The 14,539-nt window shown below is 44.7% G+C and overlaps 1 protein-coding gene across 1 annotated transcript; it reads right to left on the bottom strand.

Moving 5' to 3' along the window:
• Positions 1-4,549: 4,549 nt before the first annotated feature.
• Positions 4,550-13,349, bottom strand: LOC132389864 (zinc finger protein 16-like). The gene is made up of 2 exons (XM_059962423.1): positions 13,238-13,349; positions 4,550-8,651 (listed from the first exon to the last, which is right to left on the bottom strand). Exon 2 carries the CDS (start codon positions 8,203-8,205, stop codon positions 7,396-7,398), a length of 810 nt encoding a protein of 269 aa, XP_059818406.1. The 5' UTR covers positions 8,206-8,651; positions 13,238-13,349; the 3' UTR covers positions 4,550-7,395.
• Between the last annotated feature and the right edge of the window lie 1,190 nt (positions 13,350-14,539).

Genomic DNA, 14,539 nt, shown 5'->3' with positions numbered 1-14,539 from the left:
TGGACCGTCAACATTTCGGGCCGAGACCCTCCCTCTGGACTGAGAGCGGACGGGAAATAGTCAGAGAAAAGACTATGGGTGTGGGGATGGGGCAAGAGCTGGGGAGTGAGAGGTGGATACAGGTGAGGGGGAGGTGGGAAGGAAATAGTGACAGGGGTGGGAGGTGAGTGGTTGGGGCAACACGGGGCTGCAGATGATAGAAATGAATTCCATAGAGGATTAACAAAGAGTTTAGAGAGTATTTGTTATAGAGAGTGCAATGAAGATTCACCAGACTGATCCCTGGAGTGGCGGGGTTATCACATGAAGACAGATCAAATGTGGTAACCCTTTCATTTAGAGAATCGAGAACTGAGAAGTGAACACATTGAAATTCACAACATCATTACCGGTTGAACCAGGGATCCCAGTCTCTGAAAAAAGGAGTGGTCTGTCCGGGACTGAGATGAGGGGAAATGTCTCCACTCCAAGTGTGGTGAATGTCTATGAATCCCCACCACAGAGGGCGGTGAAGACTCGGTGATCATCCTCGCGTAAAACAGAGATCGGCAGATGTGTGGAGACCGAAGGGATCGAGGAAATGAGGATCGGACAGAAACATGTGGTTAAGATGGGAGAGCAGCCGCCATCTTGTTGATGGTTAGAGGGGCCGAATAGCCACCTCCTGCTGTTTCTCACTTGATGTTTCAGTGTTCCTGTCCACTGAAGCCGGAGGAATGTGAATAGAAATTAGTGTTTATAAACACAGAACTGATTTAAATGAAACGTGAACACTTCCTGTTTGGGCTTGAATTATGTTTCGGACCTGGATGGGAACTGAGCCCGTGACACTGTGACCTGGGGGTGGAGGGAAAGGGATCGGGGTAGATATGGTGTGGAAAAGTAGACACGTATCTGGTGTAAATATAAAATAATGTGGGCAATGCGGCGGATGGGTCGGGCAGCGTGTGAGGGGCGAGGAGCAGAGTCACCGGTTCAGGAGGGAGTCCCTCCACCCGTCACGTGATCCAGTTTCCTGTTCACGTTTTTCAGCAGATCTGCAGCATTTGCGGGTCACCGCTCTACGTGTCCGTGTAACTTCATGTTTCACCCGTTCAGACAAGTTAGTGAGATCCGGATTAGTCACGTCCTCTCGTTGTGGGTGGACAGTATGTTTTTTTTCTGCAACAAGGAAGTATGTTTTATTCCACTGTTGTGCCCTGCCAGACTACACACAATATTCCGGGTATATTACCTACTTATGTGAGAATTTAACTTTCACAATGCACCTGACCTTCTCATAGATGTGCACAGTTCAATTAAGTTCAACAACCAAGTCAGTCAAATATTTCCACAGAATTGAAACAGTTCATTACATTAATTATTTTTCATATTGTTGCACTGCTTCTATAATTTAACAATTTACTATGTATATTCTTATTGCAATTCGCAGTTGTTAAAATCTATAGTGATGAATTAGGTTGTACTGTTGCTGCAGAGACAACAAATTTCAGGACATATTCTGATTCTGATAATTGGTATGGGAGACCCAACACCGGTCACGTGGTCCCCGTTGCCTCAGATCTTAATGCGAGATTGAAGCCTTTTTCAATCATTTGCATTCCTCCGAAATGAACACAGTTCAGTTAGGTTTCGCTCTGAAGTTCCAGAGCAGAAGCTCAGTCTGTCTAATATTTCCACACAATTAAAATGGGGAATTTGTTTATTATGATCACGTACTGAGCTGCAGTGAAAATCTTGCCTGACGTACCATCCACACAGATCGATACATTGCAACAGTACATTGAGCTGATATACAACAGAACAATAACTCTAACAAAGCATTATGGCTGCAGAGAAAGTGCAGTGCATATAGACATATGGTGCAGGGTCACTTCGAGTTACATTGTGAGGTCGTCCATTTTATCATTCATTTGGCTTATAAACACAGACAGGAAACCGTCCTTGAGCCGTGTGTTATGCGCTTTAAGGCTCTTCCCCGATGGAGGAGAGGGTTTTGCAGCAAAAATGTCCAGGTAATGAGGTTCTTTGAGTACATGGCCTGGTTCTCCAAGGGAGGGTAAGTGTAGGAAGAGGCCATGGAGTGGAGGCTTGTTTCTCTGATGTTCTCTGCTCTCCAAAGTTCTCTGCAGTTCCTTGCAGTCATGGGCAGAGCCGTAGCCATACGAAGGCGTGAAGTATCGACAAGAAGCTCAGGGACCTCAGCCTTCACCCTGACTTGTGTATCTGGATCCTGGGCTTCCTGTCAGATCACCGGCAGGTGGTAAGAGTGGGCTCCATCTCTTCTGCCACTCCGACCGTCAACACAGGTGCCACTTAGGGCTGTCTACCTTCGCCCTCTCCTTTACTCTCTGTACACCAATGACTGTGTTGCCACCCACAAATCTGTTAATTAAATTTGCTGATGACTCTACACTGACTGACCTGATCTCAAATAACAACGAGGCTGTCAACAAGGAAGAAGTCATCACCCTGACACAGTGGTGTGAACAAAACAATCTCTCCCTTAATGTCACAAAAAGAAAGGAGCTGGTTGTGGATGACAGGAGTAATGGAGACAGGCTACCCCCTATTGACATCAATGGATCTAGGTTTAGCGGGGTATATAGCTTTAAGTTCCTTGGCGTAAGCATCACTGAGGATCTCACGTGGTGTGTACATACCAGCTGTGTGGTGGAAAAGGCACAACAGCACCCCTTTCACCTTAGGCCACTGGGGACCCGAGTCACCCCCAAACAAAAACTGTTCTAGCTGCTACCATCTGAGAAATGGTACCGCAGCATAAAAGCCAGGACCAGCAGGCTCTGGAACAGCTTCTTCCACCGGGCCATCAGATTGATTAATTCATGCTGACACCACAGTATTTCAATGTTATATTGCTGTACATACTATTTACTATAAATTACTATTATTTGTACGTTGCATATGTAACCCCGTGGGTCACCTCAGGCTCGCTCAGCTCGTTCTCGTCCAGGGGTAGCAGCCTTCGGCCCGCCAAACTGGGTAATCAGCCGGTGTGGATGCTGTGTGATGTCCCCGCCTCGCCCAAAAACAGACAGTACACCATATGCGATTAAGTGAGTACAATTTATAAAGGTTACTATAACTAAGTGATTAATAACGATACAGTATATATGAAGGAAAAGAAAATAAAGAAAAGACGCCAAACTTATCAAAGTCCAAACCACTTCATGCACGACTGTTGGAGCTCTATTACTGAAGTCTTCTGGCCACCATTTCATCCCCTCCGAACTCCTCGACTCGCAGCTCAGGACCACCCGAAGTGGTCAACCAAGCACACCTATCTTCATCTGCTCTCCTCGGGATACCTCCTGGCCTCAGAAACCCCCCCCCCCCCACTGCTTGGGGTCCGTTCCTCACCCAGTTTGCAGCATCACGTCCTCTCTCCCTCACTCCCTCGTGACAAGTCCCCCAAAATGCCCGCCAACAATAGCTTACAGACTCAGAAGAAAGAACTACATTAATCCCAATTGGTTTACAAAGGAATACAATTCTCCGTATCAGTAAATTTGAACCCAAACAAGCTTCCAGCACTCTTGCAACAAAGAAGCATTCCTACTTTTAACAAACAAAGAGGCCATTTTGATTAACATACCAGTAACAAAGAAAAAGAAGAAACCCCCTTTACACATATTTAGACGGAGACGTAAGGATTATTACTCATGTATATGAAGGATGTAAATAATAGTCAACTCAATTCCCTGCCCATCTGGAATAATCTGTATCCCACCACCTCAATCATATATACCAACCATCTTGTTCAACCACTGTCCAGTCTGTATCCCACCACCTCAATGATATATATCAACCATCTTGTTCAATCTCTGTCCAGTCTGTATCCCACCACCTCAATGATATATATCAACCATCTTGTTCAATCTCTCTCCAGTCTGTATCCCACCACCTCAATGATATATATCAAACATCTTGTTCAATCTCTGTCCATCCTGTTTCCCACCACTTCAATCATATATATTAAACATCTTGTTCAGCCTCTGTCCAGCCTGTATTCCACCAACTCAATGATATATATCAACCATCTTGTTCAACCGCTGTCCAGTCTGTATTCCATCACCTCAATGATATATATTAAACATCTTGTTCAGCCTCTGTCCAGTCTGTATTCCACCACCTCAAAAATACAATTTGGGCCAAGACCCTTCATCGTGACTCTAGATACACACGTATCTGGAATAGCAACACGCAAAGTAAATAGAAAGTATGCGGAATAGGGAAAACTTTTGACAAAATTTAGTTCAAGGCTTAAAACAACCTGCCAAACAGATTTCAATAGTTTCCAAATTTAACAAAGGCAATAAACACTTACACCAATACTGACAATGACTTTTTTGGATAAAAATATCTTGGTCTCATTTCAATCAATAAATTTACAAAGTTTAATAAGAACTTTAGAAAACATTAGAAAAGACTATTTACACTCAAATGCACTTCGATTAACATTACCTTGGAGATAAGGAGAAAGAGAAATAATGAACATGATAAAAATAAATCACACAGTAGTCAGATAAAACCTCTAAGTATATATTTTCATCAAAAATGAACAGGATACAGCACTCCATGTGTGTACATGCAATCGTGAATAGAAATACAGACCAGAAAACTTCAATGAGAGGCCAACTCAGAAAAATGAGTCATCACTATGGAAGAAAACATTAACAAACGGAAAGAGAATGACCCTCCATGGGAGACATCCCAACAATCTGAGCAGACTAGATGGTGACAAGGAAGCATCGAGCGCCTGACTGAGAGTTGGCGACTTCTTCCCAGAAACAGAGGGGTTCCTTGCAGAAATACAGGACAATGTTGTTAACAAAAGAAAGAGAGAAAAAAAAATGAGAAATACTTGAAATACGAACAAACAAGGCAGTAAGTGCAGAAAATGCCAAGAGAAACCAGACACAGTCCAACGCACTCCAGGATCCTGCAAGAGTTTAACTCAATCTGATTACTTACAAAGGTACAAACAAGTGGCAGATATCATTCACAAAAATATTGCTTAGAAATACAAACACATGAATGTCCTCCATCACTTCATAAAGGCAGCATAAATTGAAGCCTGATACAGTTTTAGAGTCAAAATCTTACAGATTATATGATAATCAATACATTATTTCAGATAGGACAATCCACAATAACCATCCGGATATAATATTACAGGATAAACAAGCAGAAACAACTCTCTCAATAGATAAAACCATTCCCAACACACACATATTCCTCGACCAGTGGAGCACCTCACCACAGGCGTTGTTTGTGTCATCAGTCAGACAAACAAAATATTTTCTCTGTCATCAGATTCCAAATGTTGCTACTCTGTCAATTGTTACCATGCCCCACTGCTGATTCCCTTCTCCTCATCACACGTTCTTACCTGGACCATCGTCTAGAGCCTCAAACTCTGCCTGTGCAGACCCACCTCTGGTTTCTGACCCAGCTTCGTTGAACATCCAACTAATGGTTTCCCATTCTGCTTTCAATCTCTTTTCAAGAAGGGAGGGAAGGAGAAAACGGGCAAATCATGCTTGACTAATCTGTTGGAGTTTTTTGAGGGTGTAACAAGGATGTTGGACGAGGGTAAGCCAGTGGATGTAGTGTACCTAGATTTTCAGAAGGCATTCGATAAGGTGCCACATAGGAGATTGGTGAGTAAAATCAGAGCTCATGGCATTGGGGGCAGGGTTTCAACATGGATAGAAAACTGGTTGGCAGATAGAAAGCAAAGGGTAGCAGTGAATGGGTGTTTCTCGGACTGGCTGGAGGTGACTAGTGGGGTACCACAGGGCTCTGTATTGGGACCACAGCTCCTTACGATTTATGTCAAGAATTTAGATGAGGGCATTGAAAACTATATCAGCAAGTTTGCTGATGATACTAAACTGGGTGGCAGTGTGACATGCGAAGAGGACGTTAGGAGAATACAGGGAGACTTGGATAGGCTGGGTGAGTGGGCAGATACTTGGCAGATGTCATCCAATGTGAATAAATCTTAAGTTATCCATTTTGGAAGCAGGAACAAGAGGGCAGAGTATTGTCTGAACGGTGTAGAGTTAGGTAAGGGAGAAATGCAAAGTGACCTAGGAGTCCTAGTTGATCTGTCAATGAAGGTGAATGAGCAAGTGCAACAGGCAGTGAAGAGGGCAAATGGAATGTTGGCCTTTATTACAAGGGGAATTGAGTACAAGAGCAAGGATGTCCTTTTGCATTTGTACAGGGCCCTGGTGAGACCACACCTGGAATATTGTGTACAGTTTTGGTCTCCAGGTTTAAGGAAGGACATTCTGGCAATTAAGGAAGTGCAGCGTTGATTCCTGGGATGGCAGGGCTGTCTTACGCAGAGAGATTGGAGTGATTTGGCTTATACACACTGGAACTGAGGAGATTGAGAGGGGATCTGATTGAAACGTTTAAGATAATTAAAGGATTTGATAGGATTGAGGCAGGAAATATGTTCCAGATGTTGGGAGAGTCCAGTACCAGAGGGCATGGATTGAGAATAAGAGGTCAGTTATTTAAAACAGAGTTGAGGAAGAGCTTCTTCTCCCAGAGAGTCGTGGAGGTGTGGAATGCACTGCCTCGGAAGACGGTGGAGGCCAATTCTCTGGATGCTTTCAAGAAGGAGCTAGATAGGTATTGATGGATAGGGGAATCAAGGGATATGGGGACAAGGCAGGGACTGGGTATTGATAGTGAATGATCAGCCATGACCTCAGAATGGCGGTGCAGACTCGAGGGGCTGAATGGTCTAATTCTGCACCTATTGTCTATTGTCAATTTTAGAGGACAGTGGTGCTTTCAACAACACTTCAGAAGCAGGGAAAGTGACCAATAATGTGGAAATGAATCGTGATAAAGGAGGTTAACTAACAATGTCATTCTTCCTCAGCCCAGAGATTGGAGGGGTGAAGAACATCTCAGACAGAGCTGCAGTCAGCTCCACTTCTTCAGTCTGCAGAAAATTCAAGGGAAACCTCTTCACCCACAGAGTTGTGACTGTTTGGAACCCATCACCACAGGGAGAGTGAGAGATGAACAACAGGGGAAGATTTATTAGGACTGTCATAGAAATGAATCACTGGCAGGGTAAGCTGGCCTACGTTGACTCTCTACTGTATACTAGGTGTGTTATAAGTTCAATTAATTACCAAAGACAGAGTTTAAAATTAACGGATTTATTTCTCTCAGATCCAGAGTACTAAACACCAGTCCCATTAAAGGTGAATGTGCAGCAGAAGAAACTCCTCCCATGTCCAGTGACCAGGGTGCAGAACTGGGTGTGGTGAGCAGCAGCAATAATTGCAGAGTTCAGCACCAACAGTCACTCTTGAAATTGCATTCAGCAACAGAGATGGACAATTATCCAGCATGCAGCTTATCGAAACTTTCTCCCCAGTGTGAACTCAACGATGCACATTCATTGGATTTGGCTGAATCTTTTCCCAATGTCTGAGCAGGTGAATGGCCTCTCTCCAGGGTGAACTTGCAGGTGACTCTGTAGGGTGGATGACCGAGTGAATCCCTTCCCGCAGACTGAGCAGGTGAATGGCCTCTCTCCAGGGTGAACTGACTGGTGTGCTTGTAGGTGGGATGACCGAGTGAATCCCTTCCCACAGACTGAGCAGGTGAACGGCCTCTCCCCAGTGTGAACTCGCTGGTGTATCTGTAGATGAGATGACTGAATGAATCCCTTCCCACAGATTGAGCAGGTGAATGGCCTCTCTCCAGTGTGAACTGACTGGTGTACCAGTAGGTGGGATGACTCAGTGAATACCTCCCACAGTCTGAGCAGCTGAATGGCTTCTCCCCAGTGTGAACTGACTGGTGTCTCTGTAGGGAGAATGATCGAGTGAATCCCTTCCCACAGTCTGAGCAGGTGAATGGCCTCTCCCCAGTGTGAACTGACTGGTGCCTCAGTAGGAGAGATGACAAAGTGAAACTCTTCCCACAGACTGAGCAGCTGAACGGCTTCTCCCCAGTGTGAACTCGTTCATGACTCCGTAGTTCGGATGACTGAGCGAATCCTTTCCCACATTCTGAGCAGGTGAATGGCTTATACCCAGTGTGAACTCGCTGATGTACCTTCAGTTTAGATGAGTATGTGAATCCCTTCCCACAGTCCGAGCAGGTGAATGGCCGCTTCCCAGTGTGAACTCTCTGGTGAGCCATTAGGACAGATGACCGAGTGAATCCTTCCCCACAAATTCAGTGGATGACCAGCCTCTGCCCAGTGTGAACTGACTGGTGTGTCCACGTGTGGGTTGACCAACTGAATCGCTTCTCAATCACAGAACAGGTGAGTGGCCTTGCCCAGTGTGAACTTGCTGATGTACCTTTAGTTGAGAAGACCGACTGAATCCATTCCCACTGTCTGAGCAGGGGAATGGGCTCCCCCTTTGTAAAATGACAGGCGTGCCAGTCGGTCGGACAATTGAGTGAATCCCTCCCCACAGTCTGAGCAGGAAGGATGATCGAGTGAATCCCTCCCCACAGTCTGAGCAGGAAGGATGATCGAGTGATTCCCTTGCTCCGCTTCTTAAATATCTGGACAAAGACAGCAAATCTGGCGTGTTGTGTTCGAGATTCCCGTAGAGAAATTCCTTGTCATTTTTAACCTGAAAAAAAGATTTACAAATTCCATCAGTGGGAATACGTCATTATTTCAAATCAGATCACTTGAGTTGCCAAGGTGTGATCTGACATCACACTGTTACAGTGAAGTTCAACCCAAGTTGGAGAGAGAAATCATCTTCTAACTGGGCACAAAGCTGGTATCTGTAATAACTATCAAATTCTCTGATGTTCTTTCTGTCTCTATAAGAATGGGTACAGAGGAGGTATCGGGGTAAGATTTTTTTTAATGCAGAGCGTGGTGAGTGCGTGGATTGGGCTGCTGGTGACAGTGGTGGAAGCGAATACAATAGGGTCTTTTAAGAGACCCCTGGACAGATATATGGAGCTCAGAAAATTAGAGGCCTATGGGTAACCCTTGGTAATTTCTCAGGGAAGGGCATCTTTGGCACAGTTTTGTGACCAAAGAAACTGTATTGTGCTGTAGGTTTTTGTTTCCATGTTTCTGCCATCTCCAATCTGTGACTTGGCTCAGTTTGACTCTCTCCATTGGTATTATTCCCTGTTCCCCCTGAGCTGCATGGGTTCTTGGCTCCACAGTAACTGAAACACTCTCACACAAATAGCCTTTGTTGATGTGCAGCTAGGATTTTCTTTTATGCACTGTTAATTTAAAGTGCCACAGCTCTAGAGCCATGTAAAAATTTCCTGCCCAGATGAATCGTTGGTCCATACAGCTGTTAAAAAGAATTAAAGTGAATAGTAACATTATTTCAGGTTTTTGTAACAGTCATAGAAAATTACAACACAGAACAGGCCCTTTGGGCCAACTGGTCTGTGCTGAACTATTAAAACAGCCCACTCGCACACCTCTACCATCCAGGTACCAACAGAAACCTCTTAAATGTTGAAATCGAGCTCGCATGCACCACTTGTGCTGGCTGCTCATTCCACAGCCGGATAACCGTCTGTGTGAAGAAGTTCCCCTCATGTTCCCCTTAACATTTCACCTTTCACCCTTAATCCATGGCATCTGGTTGTAGTCCCACCCAATTTCAGCGGAAAAAGCCAGCTTGCATTTACCCTATCTATAACCCTCATAGTTGGGGTATACCTCCATCAAATCTCCCCTCAATCTTCTATATTCCAAGGAATAAAGTCCTGACCTGTTCAATCTCTTCTTACAACCCAAGTTCTCCAGACCTGGCAACATCCTTGTGAATTTTCTCTGAACTCTCTGAACCTCTTTTATATCATTACTGTAGGTAGTTGACCAAAACTGCACACAATACTCCAAATTAGGCCTCACCAATGTCTTCTAGAAATCAAGATAACATCCATCTATTGTTATCAGTACTTTGGTTCATGAAGGCCATTGGGCTGAAATCTTTTTTTCCATCTCTATCTAACTGTGACACAACTTTCAGTGAATTAAGGTATTCCCAGGTCCGTTTCTTCTACAACACTCCTCCGTGTCCGACCAATCACCGTGAAAGACCTCCCTTGGTAGGTCAGACCAAAGTGCAACAACTCACACTTGTCTGCATTAAATTCCATTTTCCATTTCTCAAACCATTTTCCCACCTGGTCCAGATCGCACTGCAAGCCATGATAGTCTTCCTCACTGTCCGCTACACCACCAGTCTTGGTGTCACCCACAAATTTGCTGATCCAGTTAACCACACTATCATCCAGATTACTGATATAGATGACAAACAACAACAGATCCAGCACTGATCCCTGTGGCAACCATTAGTCACAGGCTTCCAGTCAGAGAGGCAACGATCTGCTACCACACTCTGGCTTCTGCCAAAGACAGTGTCTCATCCAATTTACTGTCTCATCTTGAATGCTGAGTGACTGAATCTTCTTGATCAACCTCCCATATAAGACTTTGTCAAGTGCCTTGCTAACGTTCATGTCGACAACATATACTGCCTTGCCTTCATCCACTTTCCTGAGAACATCTGCAAGAGACTATAAGATTGGCGAGAGCCATGCTGTCTATCCTTTATCAGTCCACACCTATCCAAATACTTACAGTATATACCTGGTTCCTGCACACACATTCCAATAACTTTCCCAGTTCTGATGTCAAGCTCACCAACGTATAATTTCCTAGTTTATTTTTGCAGCCTTTCTTGAACATCAGAACAACATTGTCTGTCCTCCAATCCTCCAGTACCTCACCTGTCACTGAGGGTGAATTAAATATCTGTGCTAAGGCCCCGATAATTTCTGCACTTGTCTTCCGCAGGGTCCTAGTAAACAACTTGTCAGGCCCTGGGGATTGATCCACACTAATTTGCCTCAAACGCCTCCACCTCTGTAATCTGTACAGGGTCCATGAAGTTGATGTGGCTTTGCCTCGCTTCTATAGACTCTGTGTTCATCTCTTGAGTAAATACGGATGCAAAAAAAATCTCCCCAAGTCTATGTTATCCCTTCATATGGATTACCATTCTGATCTTCCAGAGAATTAATTTTTTCCCTTGCAATATTTTTGCTCTTAACATATCTGCAGAATCCCTGAGGATTCTCCTTCAACTTGTCTGCTGGGGAAACCTCATGCCTTCTTTTATTTCTTTCATAAGTGTTCACTTGAATTTCCTGTATTTCATAAGTACCCCATTTGTTCCTATCTGCCTGTACCTGGTATGCACCTCCTTTTTATTGATCTGGGTGAGGAAAGCCAAAGGGGTGATAGATCTGCATGGCGGGAGGTGGGGTTAAAGAGGGTTAACCTAAAGTTGCAGGGGGAATGGGAGCCTGAATAACAGAACAGATGGTGGTGGGGTTGTGGAGAAAGATGTTGTTCAGGCCTCAGACAAAGTCAGGAATGAAAAAGCTGAGCATGGTACAGTGAATATGCTGAGCCCTGTATATTTCAATACAAGGAGCAGCGTAGGAAAGGTGGATGTGTTCAGGGCATGGATCAACACCTGGAATCAACACTAGGATCTGGCAACTGTGGATTGGGACAGGCTGCTTTATGGCAAAGATGTGCTTGGTAAATGGGAGGCCTTCAAAGCAAAATTTTGAAAGTAGTAAGCGGGTATGTCAGAATAAAAGGTAAAGATAGAAACTGTAGGGAAACTTGAATTGCACGAGATATTGAGACCCTGGTAAAGCACAAAATGGAATTGCATAACAGGGATAGGCAGTCACTTTCTTATGGAGTATAAGAAATGCAAGAGAACACATAAGAAATCAATCAGGATGGCTAAAAGATGGCATGAGGATATTACCACTAGGATATTCATCCCCTCTTGTTCTGTTCCTCTAACTAACAAATCCCCTATCAGCCTTTTGACTTTCCTCTGCCAGGTAATTCCCCCCAACAGTTTCTAAAGTGGTCCACTTGTTGTTGTGTGAAATGGCCACAAGAGTACTCTGCGATGCCTATTTAACCTCATTCCCCTTCCTGACTCTCACCCAGTTTCCTGTGTCCTGCACCTTGGGAGTAGCTCACCTCTCTTCATGTCATATCTATCACCCCCCTCCAACTGCTGGATGATATGGAATTCACCCATTTCAAGCAGCTCATTGAAGTGCAGGGTTACAAGCTGCAGCTGGATGCACATCTTGTAGGTGAGGGCATCAGGGACACTGGAGGTCTCCCCTCCTTTCCTCCAATACCCCTCTAATTTGTAATAATCTCCCCTCTAATTTGTAATAACCAGTGTGCAGATAAATCTTGTGCTGTGCATTTTTAACCCAGTGACAAGATGGGCACAGTGAATTTTATATAGAGAGGTATTCATTATCACGGCTAGCAAATCACTGTCAATAGGAGCTTTGATCTCGTCTGGGTTTGATCGAGTTCATCTGCACTCTCACACAACCTATGTAGCAGGCCTGTAACAGGAAATGGAGGATTTTCTCACCAAAACTTTTTCACATTGTCCATATGTGATTTGCTTGCTAAATTATGCTTTAAAAAGTCAGATTTCCGAATATCACTCCACTTCTTCCCACTTGCAAGTTCTCCAGCAAGTTTTACATCACCAAAATGGAAACAGGCATCCCCAGTTTCTGTATTCCACATAAATATTCCCCCTGAACCCTCCCCCAATGACTGACGGTGGTGAACTCAGTGAATGAAATCCCAATGAATATGACGGGAAGGGCAGTAGTCTGTCTCACTGGAGTCTGGCACATTTGTGATGTGAAAGCTACTTGTTGCCCAGGGCAAAGGTGTTTGATGTCATTACGTACCCAGAGAGAATGGGACAAAATATGTTCTCACCGGTAGAAAAGTCCAGAACAAGAGGAGGTAGAGTAAGCAACACACACAAAATACTGGAGGAGCTCAGCAGGCCAGACAGCATCTACGGAAAAGTGTGCTAATGCCGATTTTCTCAACTGGAGATGTAAAAGATTTTGTTCCCTTTCTCCGAGTTCCTAATCCTTGCATTTAGATAGCTGGAGCTCAGCTCTGTCTGAGAGATCCATCGGTTCCCATTTCCTCATCAACCGGAAGCTCCCCTGGGCCCGTGTACGGATCGTGGGGCTGAGAGAGAGGGAAGAGGGCAGGACCGTCACGGGATTGCTGCCCACGGTGTCCGAAATTCGGAGGAATTATCCTGAAGTCGGTGTTTAAGATAAAAACACGGTTAATCTCTCTTACCTGCAACCGACGTTTTCAAAGGCTTCTGTGTACTGCGCGCATGCGTGAAACTCAGGGACGGCCTCAGCCTGACGCCTGCGCATTTCATCGGCGCTTCAGCATGGCCCTATGGGTAATCACGGTGCCATTAAAGATTTCTGCAAGCACCGGTTCAATGTCCATATCTCATTTTTTTTTTTATCTTGGGTATAGAAAAAATCTGCAGCTGTTTTAACGCAGAAAGCGGCTCCCATAACCAATATACTCAATATCAACGTGTATCTAATGCCAAAGTAAAATGCAGATATAAAACACAGGAGATTCTGCAGTTGCTGGAAATACAGAGACGCACACACACAAAACAATTCAGAGATCAACTAAGCAGCGGAGTACACAGGCTGGGCATGCGGAAGGGGCTCTGCCTAAACGTTTTCTATTTATTCCTCTCCAAAATTTCTGCCTGATCTGTTGATTTCCACCTGTGTTTTGCAGAAATTAACCCCCTTTTTTTTCGATCAACCAGTTTCCAAATGCTTCTAATCTTTCACTTTTAACCACATCCTGCTGGTCTTATTCGTCCTCCTCCTCTGGGCCCCATTTCTCTCTGGAGCCCCTGATTCAAGCTGGCAACTCTTTTGTTTCTGACTCTGCATCACCGAAGATTCACTCGCTAGTCTGCTGTCAAACTTTAGAGGTGCATTGTGTTACGAGACCGCAGGTTCGTTTACTGTGAGTGTCGCTTTAAGTGCCTGAGAGAGGAGGGCTGTGACGTCAGACACAAGCTGCGGGAGCGGGAGCGGGAGAGGGAGAGGGAGAGGGAGAGGGAGAGGGAGAGGGAGACAAGCTGTTGGAACTTCAGCGTGTGACTGCTATAGGCTGCAACTCTTCCATGCCCAAAAGGTTGAGTTGAGCTGATCATCGGCACGCAGTGCACAACGGATGTGTGACTGTCACTTCGTATCATCCATATGTGTGGATTTGCTGGAGTATCCTGTGGTATCACTTTTGTTGGCCCTTACCTGGAATCGGGGTGTTCTGTGGTAACCACTTGAAGACGATATTCCTGTTACTGTCACCTGGTGATATTTCTAATCTTCGGCGACTGTTATTTCGTTTACCCAGCGTGGAATGTGTGTGGAATTCTTCATAATTGCCTTCTCTCTACATCTTCGTGTGGATTTACAAATCTCTCCTCTCACTCACTTACTCCGTGGATCACTGAACTTTTCCACTTTACCATCTGAAGACTTTAAGCATTGTTTCCCAAGCTTGATAGTTTGGGAGCTATATATACGCATAACACTGTTAACTTCTGTTTATTTC

The sequence above is a fragment of the Hypanus sabinus genome, unplaced genomic scaffold, assembly GCF_030144855.1.
Source record: "Hypanus sabinus isolate sHypSab1 unplaced genomic scaffold, sHypSab1.hap1 scaffold_688, whole genome shotgun sequence".
Classification (NCBI taxonomy): Eukaryota; Metazoa; Chordata; class Chondrichthyes; order Myliobatiformes; family Dasyatidae; genus Hypanus; species Hypanus sabinus.
The sequence above is the reverse complement of the archived record's forward strand: the minus strand, read 5'-3'. Positions and strand labels throughout refer to the sequence as shown.